Below are 20,391 nucleotides of genomic sequence, written 5' to 3' on the forward strand. Positions count from 1 at the left end.
TATATATATATATATATATATATATATATATATATATATATATATATATATATATATATATATATATATATATATATATATATAAATCTAAAATGCTGGAAATTTTCTATTTTTAACTGGAAATAAAAATATTGGTGGCAATCACATTGTTTTGGAGCAGTCAAACCCCAACATAAAACTGCATTGATAAAATAATGCAATTTCCACTTTGTTTTATTCCCTTCATGTATAGGTGTTACCCATCAGACAGCTACCATATTTTGTGTGAACAGTCTTTTACACATCTGAAAGCGCTTACTCGTGTACGTAAAAGCAAACACTATAGCAACACGAGAAAAAAACAAAAAAAACAAACAAAAAAAAAAAACATTCTGTCCAACTGCTAACTTTAGTGTTACCTTGGTTATCGTTAAATATTGTTAATGCAGGAGAGGCTTCCAGGGCATTCCATACTCTTATTGTACCATCTGCCGAGGCAGACATTAAGCGCTGGTGGCTCGCACTGTACACCAAGCCCCACACAGCATCGGTGTGGCCTTCAAATGCCCCTCGTAGTACAGAAGGATCTTGGGGAGGGGGGGAAAAAAAAACACAGATTTAGGTCACATTACAGTGTACGGCAATGAATCTGGCTACAATATTCACACAAACTGTAAAAATTACCACAACGGTAACTTACCATAAGAATCGTATGGATCCACATTTGGGTTCGGTGTATTCCAGCTCTGGATAATGCCATCTGTTCCTCCACTGTAACACTGCTCCCCGTTATTGCTCATTACCACACATAGAACAGGGCCCCTGAAAAATAGCAAGTGGAGGGGTTATCCTGCCCATATTTCTGGTCACACATTTAAAATATTATTAAAGGGTTCTTTATGACACAGCCTTAAGTACCAAATAAAGTTACTATGCGATGCATGAGCCTTAAAGTAAACAAAAAAGGTACTTTACCCTCCTTAGCCTCTGTTCACAAGGGGGCGGCTGGTCATGGAATTTGACAGGTTTAAGTCACATGACAATTCGCACAATATTGTCAACAATAGAACCGGTCAAATGGACGCGATGCTGAATTTGCAGTGCTGCACCAATTTGAAAAGGTTACTGCACTATTTTTGGTATTTTACGGTGCTACTTGCAATTCGCACTGACATGCGGCTTTGAAATTGTGCAATTTCAAGTGAAATCGCACAATTTCAAAGCTGCATTCAGTGTGAGCCAGGGCTCCGAAAGGCAATTCTCTTTAATATGTGTCTCACATGACCCCCTCAAACACAGCAATTCACATTTTAGCAACAGAGGCAGTACTGTCAATCCAAAAAGCAGAGGTCAGGAACAGACTTGGTCCGGTATCACGTTACAGGCTTCTCATTGATAACAGCATAGTAATGCCACCTGCAAGATTTTTTAAACCCACTGTACGGCAAGCAGGCACACCCTACATAAACTCTGATATGGATTCAGGAGCAGTGCAGCATTGCTGCCACCCATCATACAAAGAGGTGGACTTCTCTGGCAGAATCAACAGGTATATGTAGACGTTGCAGAGGGACCAAGAATACTGCAAGTACAGATGCATTTATAATTAAAGTAGAATTCCACTTTCGGTTAATTATATAGCATATGAAACTGCTAAACAAGCCATTTTTCAAACCTAATATGTACGTTATCCCAACATTTTAGGCTCCATGCACACTGGGTTTAAAAAAACGTCTGTTCTTTTTGGAGTAAAAAAACTTCCATATAGAGCATTTTTTGTACAAAGTTTAGGAGAGTTTTACCATTTTTCTGCCAGTGAGCTCCAATCAGAAACGTGAATGAGAAGGTTTTTTTTTTTCCTGCCTCTAAACGTTGTTCTCAAAAATATGCCTGTAAACATCATAATGTGCATGGACACAAAGGGGAACATTGAGTTGCTTCTACAGGCAGAACACAAAACTCCTGTAGAAGCAACGTTTTTTATTCCAGTGTGCATGGAGCCTTATAGTTCTGATGCGTCTGTGGTACCATGCACTTGTTTTAAAAAGTATCCTCTTTGTGTTGCTTTGTTTGCGTGAAATACCCTTGCCAGCAGTCCTGCTGCACTTCTATTTCAAAATGACCACACTAGACATGGAAGCATCCATTCCAGCATGGTCAGTTTGCTTCTTTGCCTTCTACTTGGAAGCACAGCCTGTAGAATTTCAATGTTCAGACTTCTGCTGACACGCTGTAAGGGCCAAACCCAAACCCTAAAAAAACAACCCCACACCCATATCCCCCCTCCACCAAATGATTTGGACCAGTGCACAAAGCAAGGGCCATAAAGACATGGATGAGTGAGTCTGGGGTGGAGGAACTTTACTGGCCTGCACAGAGTCCTGACCTCAATATTATAGAATACCTTTGGAATGAATTAAAGCGGAGACTGCGAGTCCAGTCCAACATCAGTGCCTGACCTCATAAATGCGCTTCTGGAAGAATGGTCAAACATAAGACCTAGCGTTATTTTCCAGGAGGGCTGCAATATAAACCCTACCCCGAAAATAAGCCCTAGTTTAAAGGCGTGTAAAATCCTATAATTCACTCTATTACAGTAGTATATAATGTACAATGTGTGTGTTTCTGTAATATAAAATTGCGGGGGAAGAGAGCTCCGGTGTGTCACAGAAGCGCAGATCGGCGCTATAACAAAGGTATCTGGAACAATTATATTACAGAAACACACACATTGTAAATTATATAATACTGTAATGGAGTGGATTATAGGATTTTACCAGCATTTTAACTCATTTCACACTGGGGATTCATGTCAGGCAGGGGGAGAGAATACAGCACATTACATGGTAAGACCTACCCTGAGTCTACCTAGAGGAATCTACTACCACAGGGAGAGAAGTCCTTGGGGTGAAAAAAAGCCCCGAAGTAATATAGTTTGGAGTCCTCAATGCTAACCACTAAGTTTCAATAGCTCTAGCTCTCCAACTCAAATAAGGGAAAACGGGTCATGTGTTTGATAAAAAAAAAAAACACTTGCTTTACTGTATTCTTCATTTTTGTTGCTGAAGCAAAACATGTTCAGACAAAATGACAAGCATTAAATTACCGCCAACAGGCAAATTTAAAGTGTGCAGAATTCTGGTAAACTTCTTTTGCGTTTCATAATGCAACACAAAAAGCACAGGCATGCATTAAAAATATATGTACATAAATAAATCTGGGAATGTCTAGCCTACAGTTGAATAACCAGGTTTCTAATTCAGAATGATAGAAGAGATGGATACAGCCACGTCACCACAGGCACCCTCGTCTGTCACTGCCCCTGAGACACATCAGCGCTTGCATGCATGACATAATCCTTCTATACCTTATTTGTGAACAGGACATTGGTTTTAACCACTTGGGTACTAGCCTGTATACACCCCTTCTTTACTAGGCCATTTTTCAGCACTGTGTTTGACTGACAGTTACTTGGGCATGCAACACTGTACCCAAATCACTTTGGAACAAAGCTTTCTTTAGGTGATATTTTTTAAGCACTGTTTTTATTTTACACTACCTAAAAGAAAAAAATACCAGTAAGTACAAAAAAAAAAACAAAGCAACTGAGGTGCTATTGCATTTATTGAAGTGGTTAAATGCAAGGACAGTACAAACACCCCAAATTGTTTAGTTTCAGACGTAGTGTATACAACGCAGCAGGCAGAGAGCAGGGATCAGGGCTTTGTAATGCACAGAACAGCTTGCAGGTTTCAGGGACCAGGTTAGGTTTCCCCCTTATGGCAGTGGTCAGTAGCGAGTTGTTTCCCCCTAAATGTGAATAGTCAGTGCCCCTCAAACCTGGTGGTCAGTGTGCCCTCTTGTACGGTCAATATGCAGTTTACCCCCCTTAACACTTTGTGGTGGCCATTGCGCTCACTTTATGGTCAATATGTCCCCAGTGTACCGTACTTTCGTTAATGGCCACTGAGAGCAGCGATACTTACAGAGGATACCAAAGGAGACAGGAACAACAAGCGCCCAGAGGCGATTAAGTTCTCATGTGCTGCGCTATATAAGTTTTCATTCATTCATGATCAGCGGCAGAGGTAGAAGGGAAGAGATTGTCTACACTTGTGACTATAGTGATTTAGCCATCACAGTGGTTACAAGGCACAGAGCCACTCTAGTGAGCTTTGTGCATTTTGCCTGTGATCTCTACTGTCCAATGAAAGCACGATATCAAGCATTGTGTGCTCACCTAGCATGTGCACTAGCAGTAAACAGAGCACTTATTTAAACAGTGATCCAGAAATTAAAGTCCACCTACTTGCCTTTTTCTCCAAATACAGCAGTAGGCAGGTGGGTAAATCTTCTGAAAAATGGTCTTGGTTGTCTTTGGTGTAAAAATTTCAGACAAACCTTATGGAACCCACAATTTTTAACACCAACCCTGTGTTAAATAGTTATATCATTCAAAGATTTTTTACATCCAAAAGGTTTTGGGGGTTGTACATTGAAGTCTACAGCAATTCAGCTTTAAAATTACCATCACCCTATCACACAGTAATAGTAGCAAAATCAGATGCATATACCCCCACCAAAAGAGGAAAATTTAGGGAGACAAAATTGCTCCTCTACATGTATTTCCATTGTGTATTTGAGGTAGTTATTCTTTACACTGGCTTCAACTTGTAAAGTGTTCAGCAAGATTTTGCACAGCACTTTCCTATCTTTACTCCCTACCGATTGTCCTAAAGGCCAGACATCTGCCATTCTCCAAGATGACTTCCCGGGAGAGGAAATTAGGCCTGAGATGAGAAACGGGAAGAAGCACTAGAAGCGGTGGTTCGTTTCTGAATCGGCGTAAATACTAATTTGCATATTCCTTGCGTAAACATACGGAAGCGCCACCTAGCGGCCAGCCAGAAAATGCAGCCTAAGATACGACGGTGTAAGACACTTACACCTGTCGGATCTTAGGGATATCTATGCGTAACTGATTCTATGAATCAGGCGCATAGATACGACCTCCCGCACTCAGAGATACGACAGCGTATCGGGAGATACGCCGTCGTATCTTGTCTCTGAATCTGGCCCACTGTGTGACTGAGACAGAGACTTACTGGCTGGATGACCTTGTGAACATGAATGAAAGAAAGCCTAAAACATTTAATAAAATGTAGCCATGACAGCTAAGAATTGGTAAGCTGTAATATAACTTAAAAAAGTCTGCTTTTGGGTTTAACACTGCTTTAATGTAATAATTAAGCAGTAACAGCAAAAACAGATCTACCTCAACCGTGGAAATTGTTGCTGGTATAGTAAGAATGTCACTCAAGTCATTCAAATTTACATACAAGAAAATAAAAAATCTTACCTATGTGCTCTGAATGTGTAAATTGGTTCTACGTCAAGAGATGTACTCCTAAAAAAAAGAAAAAAAGAAAATTAAATACCAAAAAGTAAGGCTACATTTATACCAGATGCATGCGAGTCACTGCTCTTGAACCTATATACATTTTAGACACATTCTGGATTCACGATAGAAGACTCTAAAAGCAGCACTTGTCAGGGTCTGGAAGAGGGAACTGAGGCAAGGCTGGAACAACAAGCCTGCAACACTTACTGGAGTGTCAGAGCAGATTATCTGACCTGTTTGCAGCACATTCTTTTTTAACGCTCAAAATATGTTGCTTTTTACATACACTATATTGCCAAAAGTATTGTGCCGCCTGCCTTTACTTGCAAATAAACTTTAATGGCATCCCAGTCTTAGTACGTCAATATGGAATTGGCCCACCCTTTGCAGCTATAACAGCTTCAACTCTTTAGGTTTAGGAGTGCGTCTATGGGAATGTTAGACCATTCTTCTAGAAGTGCTTTTGTGAGGTCAGGAACTGATGTGTTTGGGAAGACCTGGCTTCACATCAGTCCCCGTTCTAATTCATCACAAAGGTGTTCTATCGCAGTTAGTTACAGGGCTGCGAAGGCTGCGCTACACAGGGCCGCAGCCGAGAGAGAGAGAGAGAATGACGTCACCTGTCACCGCCCGCCCTTGCTATGGGACAGTACAGTACCTACTACCCATGTGCTAGCAGCGCTGAGGAGAGAGTAAGTACTTTACTCTGCAATGTTGGGGGGGGGGGGGGGGAAGACATTTCTCACCTGGTGGCAGGCAGGCCTCACCAGGCGGCAGGCCACATGCTCAGGGCTCCCACTAATTCTGCATTATGGTGAGTTGAACTTTTTCATTTTTAAAATTACAATGTAATAATAGAAATAATGCGCTTTAATCATCCTGACACCAGATCAACCATGGTGCCGGGATGATTGAAGTGGCAACACCAGCCATTGCCCGACAAATTGCCCGCATAAAAACGCACTTTTGGCAATATAGTGTGGATGAGTGAGTTTTGGGTGAAGGAACTTGACTGGCCTGCACATTCCTCACCACAACTCATAGAACACCTTTGGAATGAATTAGATGGGAGACTGCGAGCCAGACCTTCTCTCCAACATCAGTGCCTGACCTCACAAATGCGCTTCTAGAAGAATGGTCAAACATTTCCATAGACACTCCTAAACCTTGTGGACAGCCTTCCCAGAAGAATTGAAGCTGTTATAGCTGGAAAGGGTGGGCCAACTCAATGTTGAACCCTACGGACCAAGACTGGAATGCTATTAAAAGTTCATAAGCGTGTAAAGGCAGGTGTCCCAATACTTTGCCATTATAGTGTATTTATTAATTTTAAGACATGCAAAGAATGGATACCATCATCAGTTTACAAAAATAAGCAAAATAAGATAAGACTCTTGCTTAAAGCAGATCTTCAATTCATCGAAACACCACAAACAAAAGCGCTATTTAATTAATTTTTAACTCCTGAATATTCCTGGTACGTAGGACATCAGTTCCCTAGGCAAACAGGAAGTAACTAAAGAAATGTAAAAAAAAAAAAAAAAAAAAAACTTTAAAACAAGTAAATGGGATATACGTTCCCGTCCATTTACTAATTCTAGCAGCATGTGGATTAAAAATAATCAATGTTTGGGAGCGTAACGTTCCAATTTAAAGTGTCGCCAAAGGCAAATTTTTTATCTTTTGGGTAAAGTAAAGGAATTTTATAATCTTTTTTTGTCATCAGTGTCCCATTGTGGAGATTTCCCTTCACTTACTGTCCCATGGCCAAAACAGGAGGGGAGGGGAAATCCCTCAAAAGTGAGGGAATACCCAGATCTCACCAGAACTGTCCCCAGTAGAATCTTTCCTCTATTTATGTCCTGATGTCAACCCAAAATTCTAGATTTCCTTTTACTTTCACTTTGGATGATAATGGTAAAAAGGAAAAATAGAGAGGGTGAATCCTACAGGGGCACAGCCAGCAATAAAACCTGACAGGAGTTATAATCCCTTTCTCCTCCCTATCCAATACAATTTTTTTTTTTTTAATCTGCCTTTAGAGACGCTTTAAGGGTCCAGTCACACCAGTTATTGTGTTGCAACGCAGCGGCTGGTGTGCAGTGTGGTTCAACCGGATAAGTGCAGATAAATCCAGCATCTGATGCATATTTATGTGTGTAAGGCATATGCACGTAATTTCATTCTACTGGATAGAACATTCATTTGCTCTAGCCACTAGCCTGAAATTATGCACATATGCCCAAATTATGTCCCTAAACACTGCCCTAAAATAAGAATATAAACACCACACTATTTGTGGACACATTGGCTAATACTGAGCTGTGTTTAGAGGCATAAAGAAAAATGCTTCTAAAGGCGGTAATTTTATTTTATTTTATTTTTTAAGCACACATAGCATTAAGATGAGTTTTCTAGTGGTAATCTACATTAACATCCTGCTTTGATCAAGTATACACAGTATTGACGTCTAGTTTACTACATAATAGTTCACAGTGCCAGGTCATACAGATGAATCTGCTACCGCTCTGAGATGCAAGGCAAAGGCTCAGTGAAAGTTAAAGCCACCTTTGAATCCAAGATAAATAAATTCTGAGGCAAGAATAAAGAGATATATAAATAGTGGCTGAAATAAAGCTGGTCTTGTAAAGCAAAAAAAGACAACTAATAAAAGCCTATAGGAGTAGAGCATTTACACCTGAATCCGTACATTTAAAATAAAATGTTAAGAGATAAACCTTGCTTGAAAACTTCCTTTGATACTCAACTAAACTAAATGTTTGTCTGCTATCTGTAGGATACCTTGGTATTAGTTAGACCACAACTCAGAAATAAACATTACTAGGCAACAATAGTTGGAGATAAGGGTCTCGCTTGATCACCAGATGCAGTGTTAAAGTGGTTGTAAACCGAAACACCCAAAAAAAAAAAAAAAACTAAGACAAAAAGGCATAATGAGCTAGTGTGCATCACATACCAGCTCATTATGAAATACTTACCTTAGATCAAAGCTGTTGCTGTGGTCCCCGCACACCGCTATGACTAGTGACATGTCGCACAGAGTTATTTCAAGGTACACAAGCTTCGGTGCTGCGATTGGCAGGAGCCGCGATTACATCATTGCCACGCATGCGCACAGGAGCCACTGGTCAGGACACCGGCCCTGACGAAAAGTCATGAGCAGGTCATTTAAGGCGACATCGGCGCAAGCGTATATGATAAATATCTCCTTAACCGTGCAGGTTTAGGAAATATTTACAGTACCTACAGGTAAGCCTTCTTATAGGCTTACCTGTAGGTACAAGTGGTGTACACCAAGTTCTAAAGGCTCTAGGATTTTTACCCTAATGCATTCTATACATGAAGGTAAAAAAACCTGGGTGCAGCGCTCCCTCAGCCTCCCTTATACTTACCGGATTCTTCTCTCCATCCAGCAATGTGCATGAGAGCAGCAGCTCTCCTGGGTCTCTCTGGCAATTACAGCTCCTGCCAATTACAGCCAGTGAGTTGATGAGGAGAGAGCACTGTGAGTGAATGGTCACACACAGTGCGGCTCGGCAGCGAGCCTGTTTGAATGCCATGCGGCTTGCTATTGGGGGCACTTGGCATGGGGGAGGAGCCAGGACTGTGAGCGGGGGACCAAAAAGGAGGAGGATCGGGGATGCTCTGTGAAAAAACATTCCACAGAGCAGGCAAGTATTACATGTTTGCAATTTTTCTTTTAGGAAATTCTTTCCTTCAGAATCACTTTAAGGACAATGGAAAAGCAAGAAAACAAAAAAAAAAAACATACTTTTTTGCTGGGGCAGTCTTTTGTAGATTCCACATTTTTAACGTATGATCTTCTGATGCCGTTATCAGAACAGGCTCTATTGGGTGGAATGCAAGGCCACGAATTCCATCAAAATGACTTCGAAGAGTGAATTTGGGATTCCATGTTTTCCTAAGGGCATCTTTACTGTTTGCAACCTGTTAAAGAAAAAAAAAAAAAAGGCAACGTATTATCAACTCTAAAAGGACCTATTCACAATTAAGCATTGCGGTTACCACATGAACCACAGCGTGGGTTCATTCATATGGAATTGCACTTCGGTGCACCATTACAGCAGTGAGCAACAAACAAAAAAAAACACACAGCAAACTACACTATAAAAAAACAGGCTTGTTTTTCAATACATTAAAGTACACTGCCAGCCCAATTAGTTTTACATTTTCAAAAACAACACACTAAATTAAAAAAATAAATAAATATTGGCATGACATAAAGCTTAAAGAGTAATATACCCATATAACTTACGTCATATGTCATGGAGTCTGCCTCATTGGCTACTGTAAGTCCTGCCAATTCTCCCAAACCCAGTTCATTTTCTAATGCTTCATCAGGTCCCATAATAAAAGATTTTCCAGACGATGGTGGAAATGTTAATGCTTCAACTGGACAAAAGAAAAAAAAATATATCTATTCAGATCCACAATGCTTTTATTTAATATATATTCACATATATATTTACGTGTGTATATTTGGGTCAAGAAAAAGCAATTTGTAAAGTAGAACTTTAAGCAAAACTTATTTTTGCCATCTGTGTCCCATTGGGGAGATTTACTTTTACTTCTTGTCCCATAGCCAAACAGCAAGCTACAGGAAATCTCTGCAAACTAAGCAAATTCCTTGGGGACTCCCAGGTCACCAGAACTAATGACTTTTTGCAATATTAAAAAAACAGTGTTATTTTAAAACAGTGCTTCTCAAACTGGGTGCCGCAGGAGAATTGCAGGTGTGCCGTGGGAGCATTCATGTTTTTTGCCAGGCCCTGCGGTGGTTGCGTCGGCGCCACACCGCGAGGCTCCGCCAGCATAGTGCAGACTGTCTGTCACACACTCGGGTGTCCTTTTATGAAGCAGGGAAATCTATTCACTGCTTCGTTCTCCGGCATTCACGGAGATTTTTCTCCTCTGGGTACCAGTTTATGAAGCTTTGTAGATTGCTTCACCCTTGGAGGAGTGAAGTGATCTACCAACGCTTCTAACACTGAAGAACGGTCCCCAATACTGGAATCTCGTGAGAGTTTACGAGATTACAGTACCAGAAATTCACAGACATCAAAATATCAGTTTGTTGAATCGGGGAGTGTGAATTCTGACACAGATCACCAGTGAAGTGCTCAGATCGCAGCTTCATAAACTGGCCTTTACTGTGTCAGTCTATGAGGATTCTCTGGAGATAATCGGCAGGAGAACAAGTTCAAACACTTCTCCCCTCGATTATCTCTGTTTCATAAACTGTTTATGGGCTGTGATCAGTGGTGATCCTTGGGATCACTGCTTCATAAACGGACACCTTAGTAAGTGTGCAGGCCTCACACGGACATCTGTGCTGCTGGACCTGTGTGCAAATTGGATTGGTTGGTGTTCGCTGACATCAGACAGCGAATACAATTAGGCTGCAACCTGGCTGCCAGCAGTGTGTCATGACAGGTGCAGTGCCAAGCGCTTCCAGCCAATGAGGTGCTGAGCCTGTTGTGCCTCCATGTGACATCATTCCCTCCTCTAGTCCCACCAACAACAGAGGTGCTTGCAGTCCCTGGCTGTCCCACACAGTGTGAAGCTAAGACGAGAGAAAAAATGGGGACGGACGGACTAATGTGCGATGGCAGTAAAATATAAGTAGCCATCTTGTGTGATCCCCATTCCCCAATATTATATCAGCAGGAAAATAGAATATAGACAAAAGCAGCAGTCTTGTGATATTCATTGATATATACTTATTGGGGGATCACACAAGACTGCTGCTTTTGTTTATATTATATTTACTGCTGACCACAAAAACTGTTAAATCTTCAGGTGTGCTGCAAATTTTATTTCTTTATCTTTTTTGTGCGCAAGACAAAAAAAGTTTAACACTGCTATAGATAAAAAGTATACATTTTATTCAATGACGACACAAAAGTATTTAACTTTAAAAAAGGTATTTTCCAATTTTATTTTAATAAGACTCTTAAAAAAAGCAAATAAAACCAATAAAAGAAAATTAAAATTTTGACCAGTACATTTTATATCGAAGTATATGACAGGAAGTCATACATTGGGTTATATGCCGATATCTGTAACTGAACACTGGCAAAAGCTTTGCTGGGAAAGCTTCCAGTGCAACCTTATAACCACCTCAACCACTATATGAGAAATTTTTGTAGCAATCATATGCCAAGATATGAAACTTGCAAGTCAAAATTTCCATTATCCTAATTGTACCATACAGGACAGGAAATCAGACCGTGGGATGTCCTCAAGCAATAAACTGAGGGTGCGCAACAACATAGCAAATATGCCCAGGCTCACAGCAGCAACTTTAAAAATTATGAACAAAAGACCAGGTGGCAGCCTTGCAATCCTGTAAAACTGACTCTTGATGCTAAAAAGGCCCAAGAAACGCCTACAAGGCTGGTGGAATGGGACCCAATAACGAAGGAGTGAATCTTTCGGGAAATGAATAGCCTGGGCCACTAAGCAATGGTGGAAAAAGCAGCAGGATGTCTTTTTTTGACTTTCTAAAAAGGAAGATTTTGTGGCTAGGGAGACCCCCAATTGCTCTGACCACATCCAGGCACTGGGAATGAAATTTCCTTGGCATCTAGGAGCAAAACAGAGGTATGGGAGAACAATCATCTTCATTGAGCTGAAATAAAGACAGAAGGTAGGGGGGTGTCTGGGCATCAGGACCTCCTCATCCCTGAGCAAGACAGGCTCCTTGAAAAGGGCAACCATTTCAAAAAAACGCCTGAAGGCCAATGGTCACCAAAAAGTACACCTTACCCATTAGATCTTCTAAAAAGGGATCCCAAATTGGTCCAAAGGGAGGATTTAGAAGAACTGAAAGCACCAGATTCAGATCCCATGGGGCCACAGGAGGTGTGAGTGGGGGGATTAACACTAACAAATCATTTTATAAAAGGTCTGGTCAAGACTGTGAATCCAAAGTTTCTGGCATTGAATAGATAAGGCAGAAACCTATCCAATTAGAGTTATAATAGTCACTTCCTAGTAAAGGTCAGACTGGAAGACCAAGAGGAATGAATAAGAATATTCCCAGGGGTTGCAGTGCCTGCTTTCACGCCAGCTAAAAGCTAACCACCCAGATGCAATTGTAGCTCTTAGGAGAAACCGATTTCTTACCTTCAACAAGGTGGACATGGCAGTCAGCAGTGTGCCTATCCTTTAGGACCTGGGTTTCAGCTATGCTGTTAAAGTCAACCGAGAAGCAAAGTGGAACAGAGGGTTGTTCTGGGCCAATTTAGAGCATCAAGGATCACCACAATCTGTTCATCTTCTGTCTTGCAGTGCAGTCCAGAGAGAATCTTCACTGGTGGAGTTGCATACACCAATCTGTATCTGGACCAAAGAATCATCAGAGCATCCATTCAAGGCCAGAGTATCCCTGGAACTGGCCAAAAACTTGTCCAGTTTCTTGTGGAGTCTGGAGGCCATGGTGTCCACATTTGATTTTCCCAGTTTCTGACAGACCACCAGGAAGATCTCAGGGTGGAAGGGCACCTCCTCCTGAGGTCAGGTGTTGGCGACTCAGATGTCTGCTTGCCAGGTCTCCATTCCTGGTATGAGGATAATAGAGACAGTTGGAGTATGGAATATATTCTATGCCCAGAAAAGAAATCTGGCTATCTTCTTGAAGGCTGGCCGACTTTTGGTACCACATTAATTGTTTGTGTAGGCCACAGCTGTGGCATTGTCAAATTGCACTTTGATAGGGTGAACATGCAGGGGAGGGGTTTTGTGTAAGGGAGTCAGTCTTATGGCACTCAGTTCCAGAATGGTAAAGGGGAGCATCAACTCCTGTGGAGACAAGGTTTCCTGAATAGTTTGGGAACTGTAGTCCCTGTCCCAGCCCATCAGGCTTTCATCCGTCATTACCAGCTCCCAGGAAAGAGTAAGGAATGATTTCCCAGATACTATAGCGGAGCAGGAAATCCACAATGTCAGGGAGATCCTCCCCCTGAGCCGTCAAAATACACTGATCAGCGTTACCGGCTATAGCTGAACCAGCCAAATTATGATCCATGCATGGCTGGCTTAACGCCCGACTATCATCTTGACAAAAACTGCCAAGCAAGTGCTGGTAAAAAGGACATGCAGAAGCAGCGCATGCATTTGCGTACTTTTACAGATGTTCACAGTTGTCCACAACTGGTTAAAGTCTATGGCTTAAAGTGACACTCCACTTTTGCTTAGTAAACAAGTTTCTCCAAGAGAAATATATATTTTGCCCAAATTTTAGCAAAGTCTTGCAGTCATAATCAAACCACAATGCTCACTTCAGACACTTACTTCCCTTTTCTCAATGTGTGCGATAATGAGCAATTTGAATCCATAGGGAGGTACACAACTACAATGTACACTTTTCATATATATTATCTTGATGACTTGTATTTAACATTTTTAGGGTTCAGTGCAATAATGTTTTACCTTTAAATTCACATTTATGTCAAGGTTAGCACATTTTTGTAGAGCGTTTGTGTCATTTCATGCATTTTTATGCAGGAGGAGGAGGAAACCGGTGGCTAAACACAAAACCCTGCCAAAAAACACACGCATATGCGTTTTTCATACGCACTATGCCACACAAAGAAACACCTGTAGCTTTTCATAAGTCACGCTGCATCATGCTGCATTAATGCAACATATACAGCGATTTTTATTGTTGTGCATTGCAGTGGGACAGTAGAAGTAGGAGAAAAAAATCTAAAAAAAAGACTCCCTTCCCAACACATTTTTAATAAACGGTGTAAGAAAGATGCATATACTTATTTGCATGATCTAGTCATGTGATCAGCTCCCATGTATCAGCCAGGGGAGGCTTCAGGGCAGAAGTGGGAGTGCTGACAAGAGATGGGCCAATTTAGCTTATGGGTGACATCACCTCTCCAAGGGAAGTCTGCAGTAACAAATGGCAACCGATTTTCCCTCTGCATAATCAGAATTAAAGTGGATGTAAACCCGATTCATGAAATTTGAGCTGGGCACATATATCTGCAGTATTTTGTTATCCCTCTTCAATGAGCCAAGTCCTGTAGCTCTCTCCTGAACAGTTCCTTCAGACATTTTAGACAAAGGCAGCCTGAATCTTCTGTCTAGGGAGGTTGCTAAAAATAGATTAGCAGAGAGCTGGCCCTATTACAAAACCCCTCTAGGAGTCTCTGCCTATGATGAGGGGATGTGTGCCCAGACATCACACTTTGTGCTAACCAGGAAGAGAAAATCTAACACGATCTCAACTTTCTAAACAGTATATAAATGTGAAGACAGCAGATATACATGTAAAACCTATGTAGGGAGATTGGTTTTACCCTGTGTATCATCAGAGGCTGTTCACTTCACTGGGTATATGGAGGGTTTACATCCACTTTAAAAACTGACATTTGATAGCATGTTCCCACACCATCACAGTTTGTGGCATTTCGTTAATTGCCAGCTTTTGCCATTTTCATACTTAAATGAAAACCTTCACTTTTAATTTCTGAAAAATCTTTTTCTGCCACAATCTGTTTTGCATCAGACATTAAACACAACATGTATGCTAGAAAGATGATTGAACAGTTTAAAAGAAAAAAATGTAAAATGTGAAGATGCTTCAGTATATCGACAGCCACAACAAATGTGACAGATGCTTAGTAGAAGATTAGAAGAAAAGATGTATTGAAGGTAGTTGCTTAGTAACTAGTTTCCTGCAACATGCACATGTGTGGAGGAGTCAGATGAATCATAAGAGCACCGATTTGCCAGGGGCACCTACACTTCTTACTTCCTACTATTTAAATCAGCAAAGCTTGGAATCTAGCATCTATTAGTAACAGAAGTTGATAAAAAGACAGAATTATTAGGTTTATATGCGACTCAATTAAGCCTAATGTTAGCAAAATGTGAACACTGCAAGCCAAATTTAGAAATTGACACTCTGGGATGATCAGAATTACTACCTTTCGCTACATTTTTACAGGTTTGAATCATGTAGGAGAAGAAAGAAAAAAACTTATGCTGCATGGTGAATATGTTGTGCTGCTTTCTCTCAATATACCCTGATCAGACATAACTTTATGACCATCCACTTAATATTAAGTAGGTCCCTCTTTTGCCACCAAAATAACCCTGACGCCACTAGACCTCTGAAGGTATGCCGTGGTTTACAAGCAGTCAGTAGCAGATTCTTTAAGTCCTGTAAGATGAGAGGTGGGGCCTCCATAGAGCACATCAGCACATCCCACAGATGCTATAATCTAGAGTGGGTGACCGGGGACAAAGAGAAGGCAATTTTATGTAATACTTTCTTCATCTCTGTGTATACAAAGGAGCATGCGGGAGCTCATGTCCATATTAGGGATGGTATTGACACAGCCCCAAATGATCTAAAATGTATACAGTCCAGAAATATTTAAACATGAACAGAATAAAAGGTAGATAAAGCACCTGGACCAGATGGCATCCACCCACAGAGCCCAAAATAATTGAGCTCTGTCATTTCAAAGCCATGGTTTCTCATTTTCAGGGACTCCGATGACTGGAATGGTACCACTGGTTTGAAGTAGGGCAAATGTGGTGCCCATTTTTAAAAGGGGATCAAAGTAACTATATACCTGTTGGTTTAACTTCTATAGTTTGGAAGATACTGGAGAGTTTATTAAAAAAAATATTTTAAGCAACAGACAGCATGGATTCATGAAATTCTGTGTGGACAGCATGCGCACTGTGCACTTAACCACTTAAAGACCGGACCAATATGCAGCTAAATGACCCAAAGGGTTTTTACAATTCGGCACTGCGTCGCTTTAACAGACAATTGCGCAGTCGTGCGACGTGGCTCTCAAACAAAATTGGCGTCCTTTTTTCCCCACAAATAGAGCTTTCTTTTGGTGGTATTTGATCACCTCTGAGGTTTTTATTTTTTGCACTATAAACAAAAATAGGAGCGACAATTTTGAAAAAAATGCAATATTTTTTACTTTTTGCTATAATAAATATCCCCCAAAAACATATCTAAAAAAAAATGTTTCCTCAGTTTAGGCCGATACGTACTCGTCTACCTATTTTTGGTAAAAAAAAAAAAAAAAATCGCAATAAGCGTTTATCGATTGGTTTGCGCAAAATGTATAGCGTTTACAAAATAGGGGATAGTTTTATTGCATTTTTATTATTTTTTTTTTTACTACTAATGGTGGCGATCAGCGATTTTTTTCGTGACTGCGACATTCTGGCGGACACTTCGGACAATTTTGACACATTTTTGGGACCATTGTCATTTTCACAGCAAAAAATGCATTTAAATTGCATTCTTTATTGTGAAAACGACAGTTGCAGTTTGGGAGTTAACCACAAGGGGGCGCTGAACGTGCTAGGCTTCACCTAGTGTGTGTTTACAACAGTAGGGGGGTGTGGCTGTAGGACTGACGTCATCGATTGTGTCTCCCCTATAAAGGGGATGACACGATCGATGCGCCGCCACAGTGAAGCACGGGGAAGCCTTGTTTACATACGGCTCTCCCTGTTCTTCAGCTCCGGGGAGCGATCGCGACGGAGCGGCTATAAACGAATAGCCGCGCCGTCGTCCCGGATCGCTCCCCGAGGGGATGCGACCGCCGCATGTAGCGGGGGGGTCCCGATCGGACCCCCGGCCCACGTCTAGGCAGGCACGTACAGGTACGTTGATGTGCCTGTCCGTGCCATTCTGCCGACGTATATCTACATGCGGCGGTCGGGAAGTGGTTAAAGCACATTGACTGAGCTGCCACCAATAGTGCTCAGTCAAGGCTTCTGATCGTGAGTCCATGGGATGGGCTCCCGATCATGTGACCACTGTGACAGCCAATAACAGAGGTCACATGATACAGAATATATTAAGGTGGAAAATGGTGCATCGTAATCCTAAAACAGTCAAAGAATAATAATGGCAAAGAGTAAAAAATATAAAATACATTTTTTGCTAGATTATGCGCCTCATAAGTAACACATATACGTTTAATTCTGCACAAAAATAATGAAGCGTACCTTCATCTGTTCTGTTTATTTCCTGTTCACTGAGCCGTGAGCTTGCTGGCCGTGAAGAGGAGACCACGGATGGCTGTAATGATGGCAATTCATCCACATCTCGAAGGTTTGCCAGCATATCTTGGAGTTTTGATCGGTTTGGCCCTAACCACAACAAGGAAAAGGGGGAGCAGAAAATATTTAGTTTCTTCCATTAACATTTTTTTTACACATTCATATAAAAAGCCTTGGCAGATAGTTTACAACTGCTTACAGATTAAGGTTAAAGACTTTAATATGTTTAAACTAATGTAAAAATCACAATACAAAATTTAGCCATATCTAGTCTAAGACCGATATAAACAAGACAATAAATGTAAAAGACAGTGGCATACAAGTAGCCTGCCTGGAAACGTGTTTAAGGCAACATTTTTTTTTACCTTACACAGATAAAACCCTCACACTCCACTTGACTCTTACCTGAGCTTTTCTCCAACATGCTCCCACATGCCTGTTTTGATTGTTTTATGTGGGACACAGGCTGAGACATTTCTTCTGAGGTTTTTCCTGTTGCAAGTTTAGGGACAAAAGGTTCTTTAAGAGATGGAAACTCTAACCACTGGTAAGGCATTTCCTAGATCGGTAAATCAGAAGTGCTTCAACAATACGTACATAGGCAGTTTCGTGACAGAATAACTTGGTAGCAGTAAGTACATTTAGTGTTATATTGACACACATTCTATGCATTTACAGATTTAGGAAGTGCTTGAAATGTGCAAGAAGCAGCAAATGCTCTCTGTTAAAACTCCTGACAGCATGTCATTAGGTCCATAACTGAAGAGGCCCTTCATGTATGAGGGTGGAGAATGGTGCAAAACCGCTAATGGACCATGTCATAAATGCAGCACTATGAGTAAATCATGCAGAGCTCCATAGATTAAGCAGACCAACTGAAATCACTTCCAACGTAAGCACAAAGGCCTAATGGTATATAAAACAGTATACAAAATACCTTTTCCCCAAACAGGGGAAACAGGGAGAAGAATTAAAGTTTCAAAATGCAAATTTCTTCAGGGCTGCTGCTCTACCACTGAGTCCGTATTACCTAAAACAAAAATCCCATCCATCTGGGTAAAACACGATAAGACGATTCACAGTGGGCATTCACAACAAACCAGGGTGTGAACCCCAGCAACCACAAAAAAAAAAAAAAAGTCTAAATAAAAAAAAAGGTAAATATCTAAAATATAGATACAAACCTCAAACAATTCTACTACAACAGTGGTTTCACCTAAGGCAGGCAGAAAACCACCACCAATGACAAATAGTGATGCATGTCAAGCTAGTATAAGGTACTAGAACATGGGTCTTCAAACTATGGCCCTCCAGTTGTTAATGCCGAGTCATGTCTGTGAATGTCAGAGTTTTACAATGCCTCATGGGATGTGTAGTTCCGCAACAGCTCTCCGTAGTTTGAGGATCCCTGTACTAGATTAAGTGCAAAAGGTGTGTATGCATATATATGTATTGCGGTTTCGTAAATCACTTTCTTTTTTTTTTTAAACACACACTATAGGCACTGGACAATACTAGTACTTGCATACATAATTCAACTGATTAACCATGATAATTGTGGCCAACGGTTACAGATGTGTATTTTAGAATTGTAAGAGAATGTTCAGGTGTGTGTTTAGATCAATGGTTAAAATATAGGGATGTCTGAAAAAGCCGTCTCTTGAAATGAGAAGGTGCCCAGGGCATAAGATTATCTAGACAGGGCAACCATCAATATGTATTTAGTTCTCATCAATAAATATGCATTTTTTAAATTAAGCATTAGACACAATCTTCAATATCAACACATTCTACAGCGAGGGAAAAAAGTATTTGATCCCCTGCTGATTTTGTACGTTTGCCCACAGACTAATAAATGACCAGTCTATAATTTTAATGGTAGGTTTAACAGTGAGACAGAATAATAATAAAAAAAAAAAAAAAAACACATTTCAAAAAAGTTATGAATCGATTTGCATCTTAATGAGTGAAATAAGAATTTGATCCCTTCCCAAAACATAACTTAGTACTTGATGGCAAAACCCTTGTTGGCAATCACAGATGTCAGATGTTTCTTGTAATTGGCCACCAGGTTTGCACACATCTCAGGAGTCATTTTGCCTCACTCCATTTTGCAGATCCTCTCCGAGTCATTAAAGTTTTGAGGTGGAGGTTTGGTAACTCCAACCTTCAGCTCCCTCCACATATTTTCTATGAGATTAAGATCTGGAGATCTAGGTCGCTCCAGGACGTTAATGTGCTTCTTCTGGAGCCACTCCTTTGTTGCTTTGGCCGTATGTTTTGGGTTATTGTCGCGCTGTAATATGCATCCATGACCCATTTTCAATGCCCTGGATGAGGAAAGGAGGTTCTCACTCAAGATTTGAGGGTACATAACCCTGTGTCCATTGTCCCTTTATTGCAGTGAAGTTGTCCTTCATGTTTGACAATGGGGATGATGTTCTAGGGGTCATAGGCAGCATTCCTCCTCCTCCAAACAAAGCAAAGTTGAGTTGATGCCAAAGAGCTTGATTTTGGTCTCATCTGACCACAACACTTTCACCCAGCTCTCGTCTGAATCATTCAGATGTTCACTAGAAAATTTTACACAGGCCTGTACACGTGCTTCCTTGAGCAGGGGGACCTTGTAGGCACTTCAGAATTTCAGTCCTTCACGGCGTAGTGTTACCAATTGTTTTCTTGGTGATTGTGGTCCCAGCAGTCTTAAGATCATTGAAAAGATTCTCCTGTGTAGTTCTGGGATGATTCCTCACTGTTCTCATGAATATTGAAACTTCACAAGGTGAGATCTTGCATGGAGCCCCAGACAAAGGGAGAGTGACAGTTATTTTGTGTTTCTTCCATTTGCGAACAATCACACCAACTGTTGTCACCCTCTCACCAACCTGCTTGGCGAGGGTCTTGTAGCC

At 40.9% G+C, this 20,391-nt stretch overlaps 1 protein-coding gene across 2 annotated transcripts in view; it reads right to left on the reverse strand.

The window, feature by feature from the left end:
* STRN (striatin) overlaps window positions 1-20,391 on the reverse strand; it is a 159,954-nt gene that overhangs the window by 31,571 nt on the left and 107,992 nt on the right. Inside the window, exons 9-15 of one of the 2 annotated variants that reach the window (XM_040350860.1) lie at window positions 17,888-17,974; window positions 17,429-17,572; window positions 9,678-9,814; window positions 9,174-9,349; window positions 5,339-5,386; window positions 680-801; window positions 399-566 (exon numbers count right to left, since the gene is read on the reverse strand). In XM_040350860.1, coding sequence (XP_040206794.1) covers window positions 399-566; window positions 680-801; window positions 5,339-5,386; window positions 9,174-9,349; window positions 9,678-9,814; window positions 17,429-17,572; window positions 17,888-17,974 — 882 coding nt within the window. The remainder of the gene's footprint in view (window positions 1-398; window positions 567-679; window positions 802-5,338; window positions 5,387-9,173; window positions 9,350-9,677; window positions 9,815-17,428; window positions 17,573-17,887; window positions 17,975-20,391) is intronic. The other variant, XM_040350861.1, reaches the window with a different exon arrangement.

The sequence above is a fragment of the Rana temporaria genome, chromosome 4 (genome assembly GCF_905171775.1).
Source record: "Rana temporaria chromosome 4, aRanTem1.1, whole genome shotgun sequence".
NCBI lineage: Eukaryota > Metazoa > Chordata > Amphibia > Anura > Ranidae > Rana > Rana temporaria.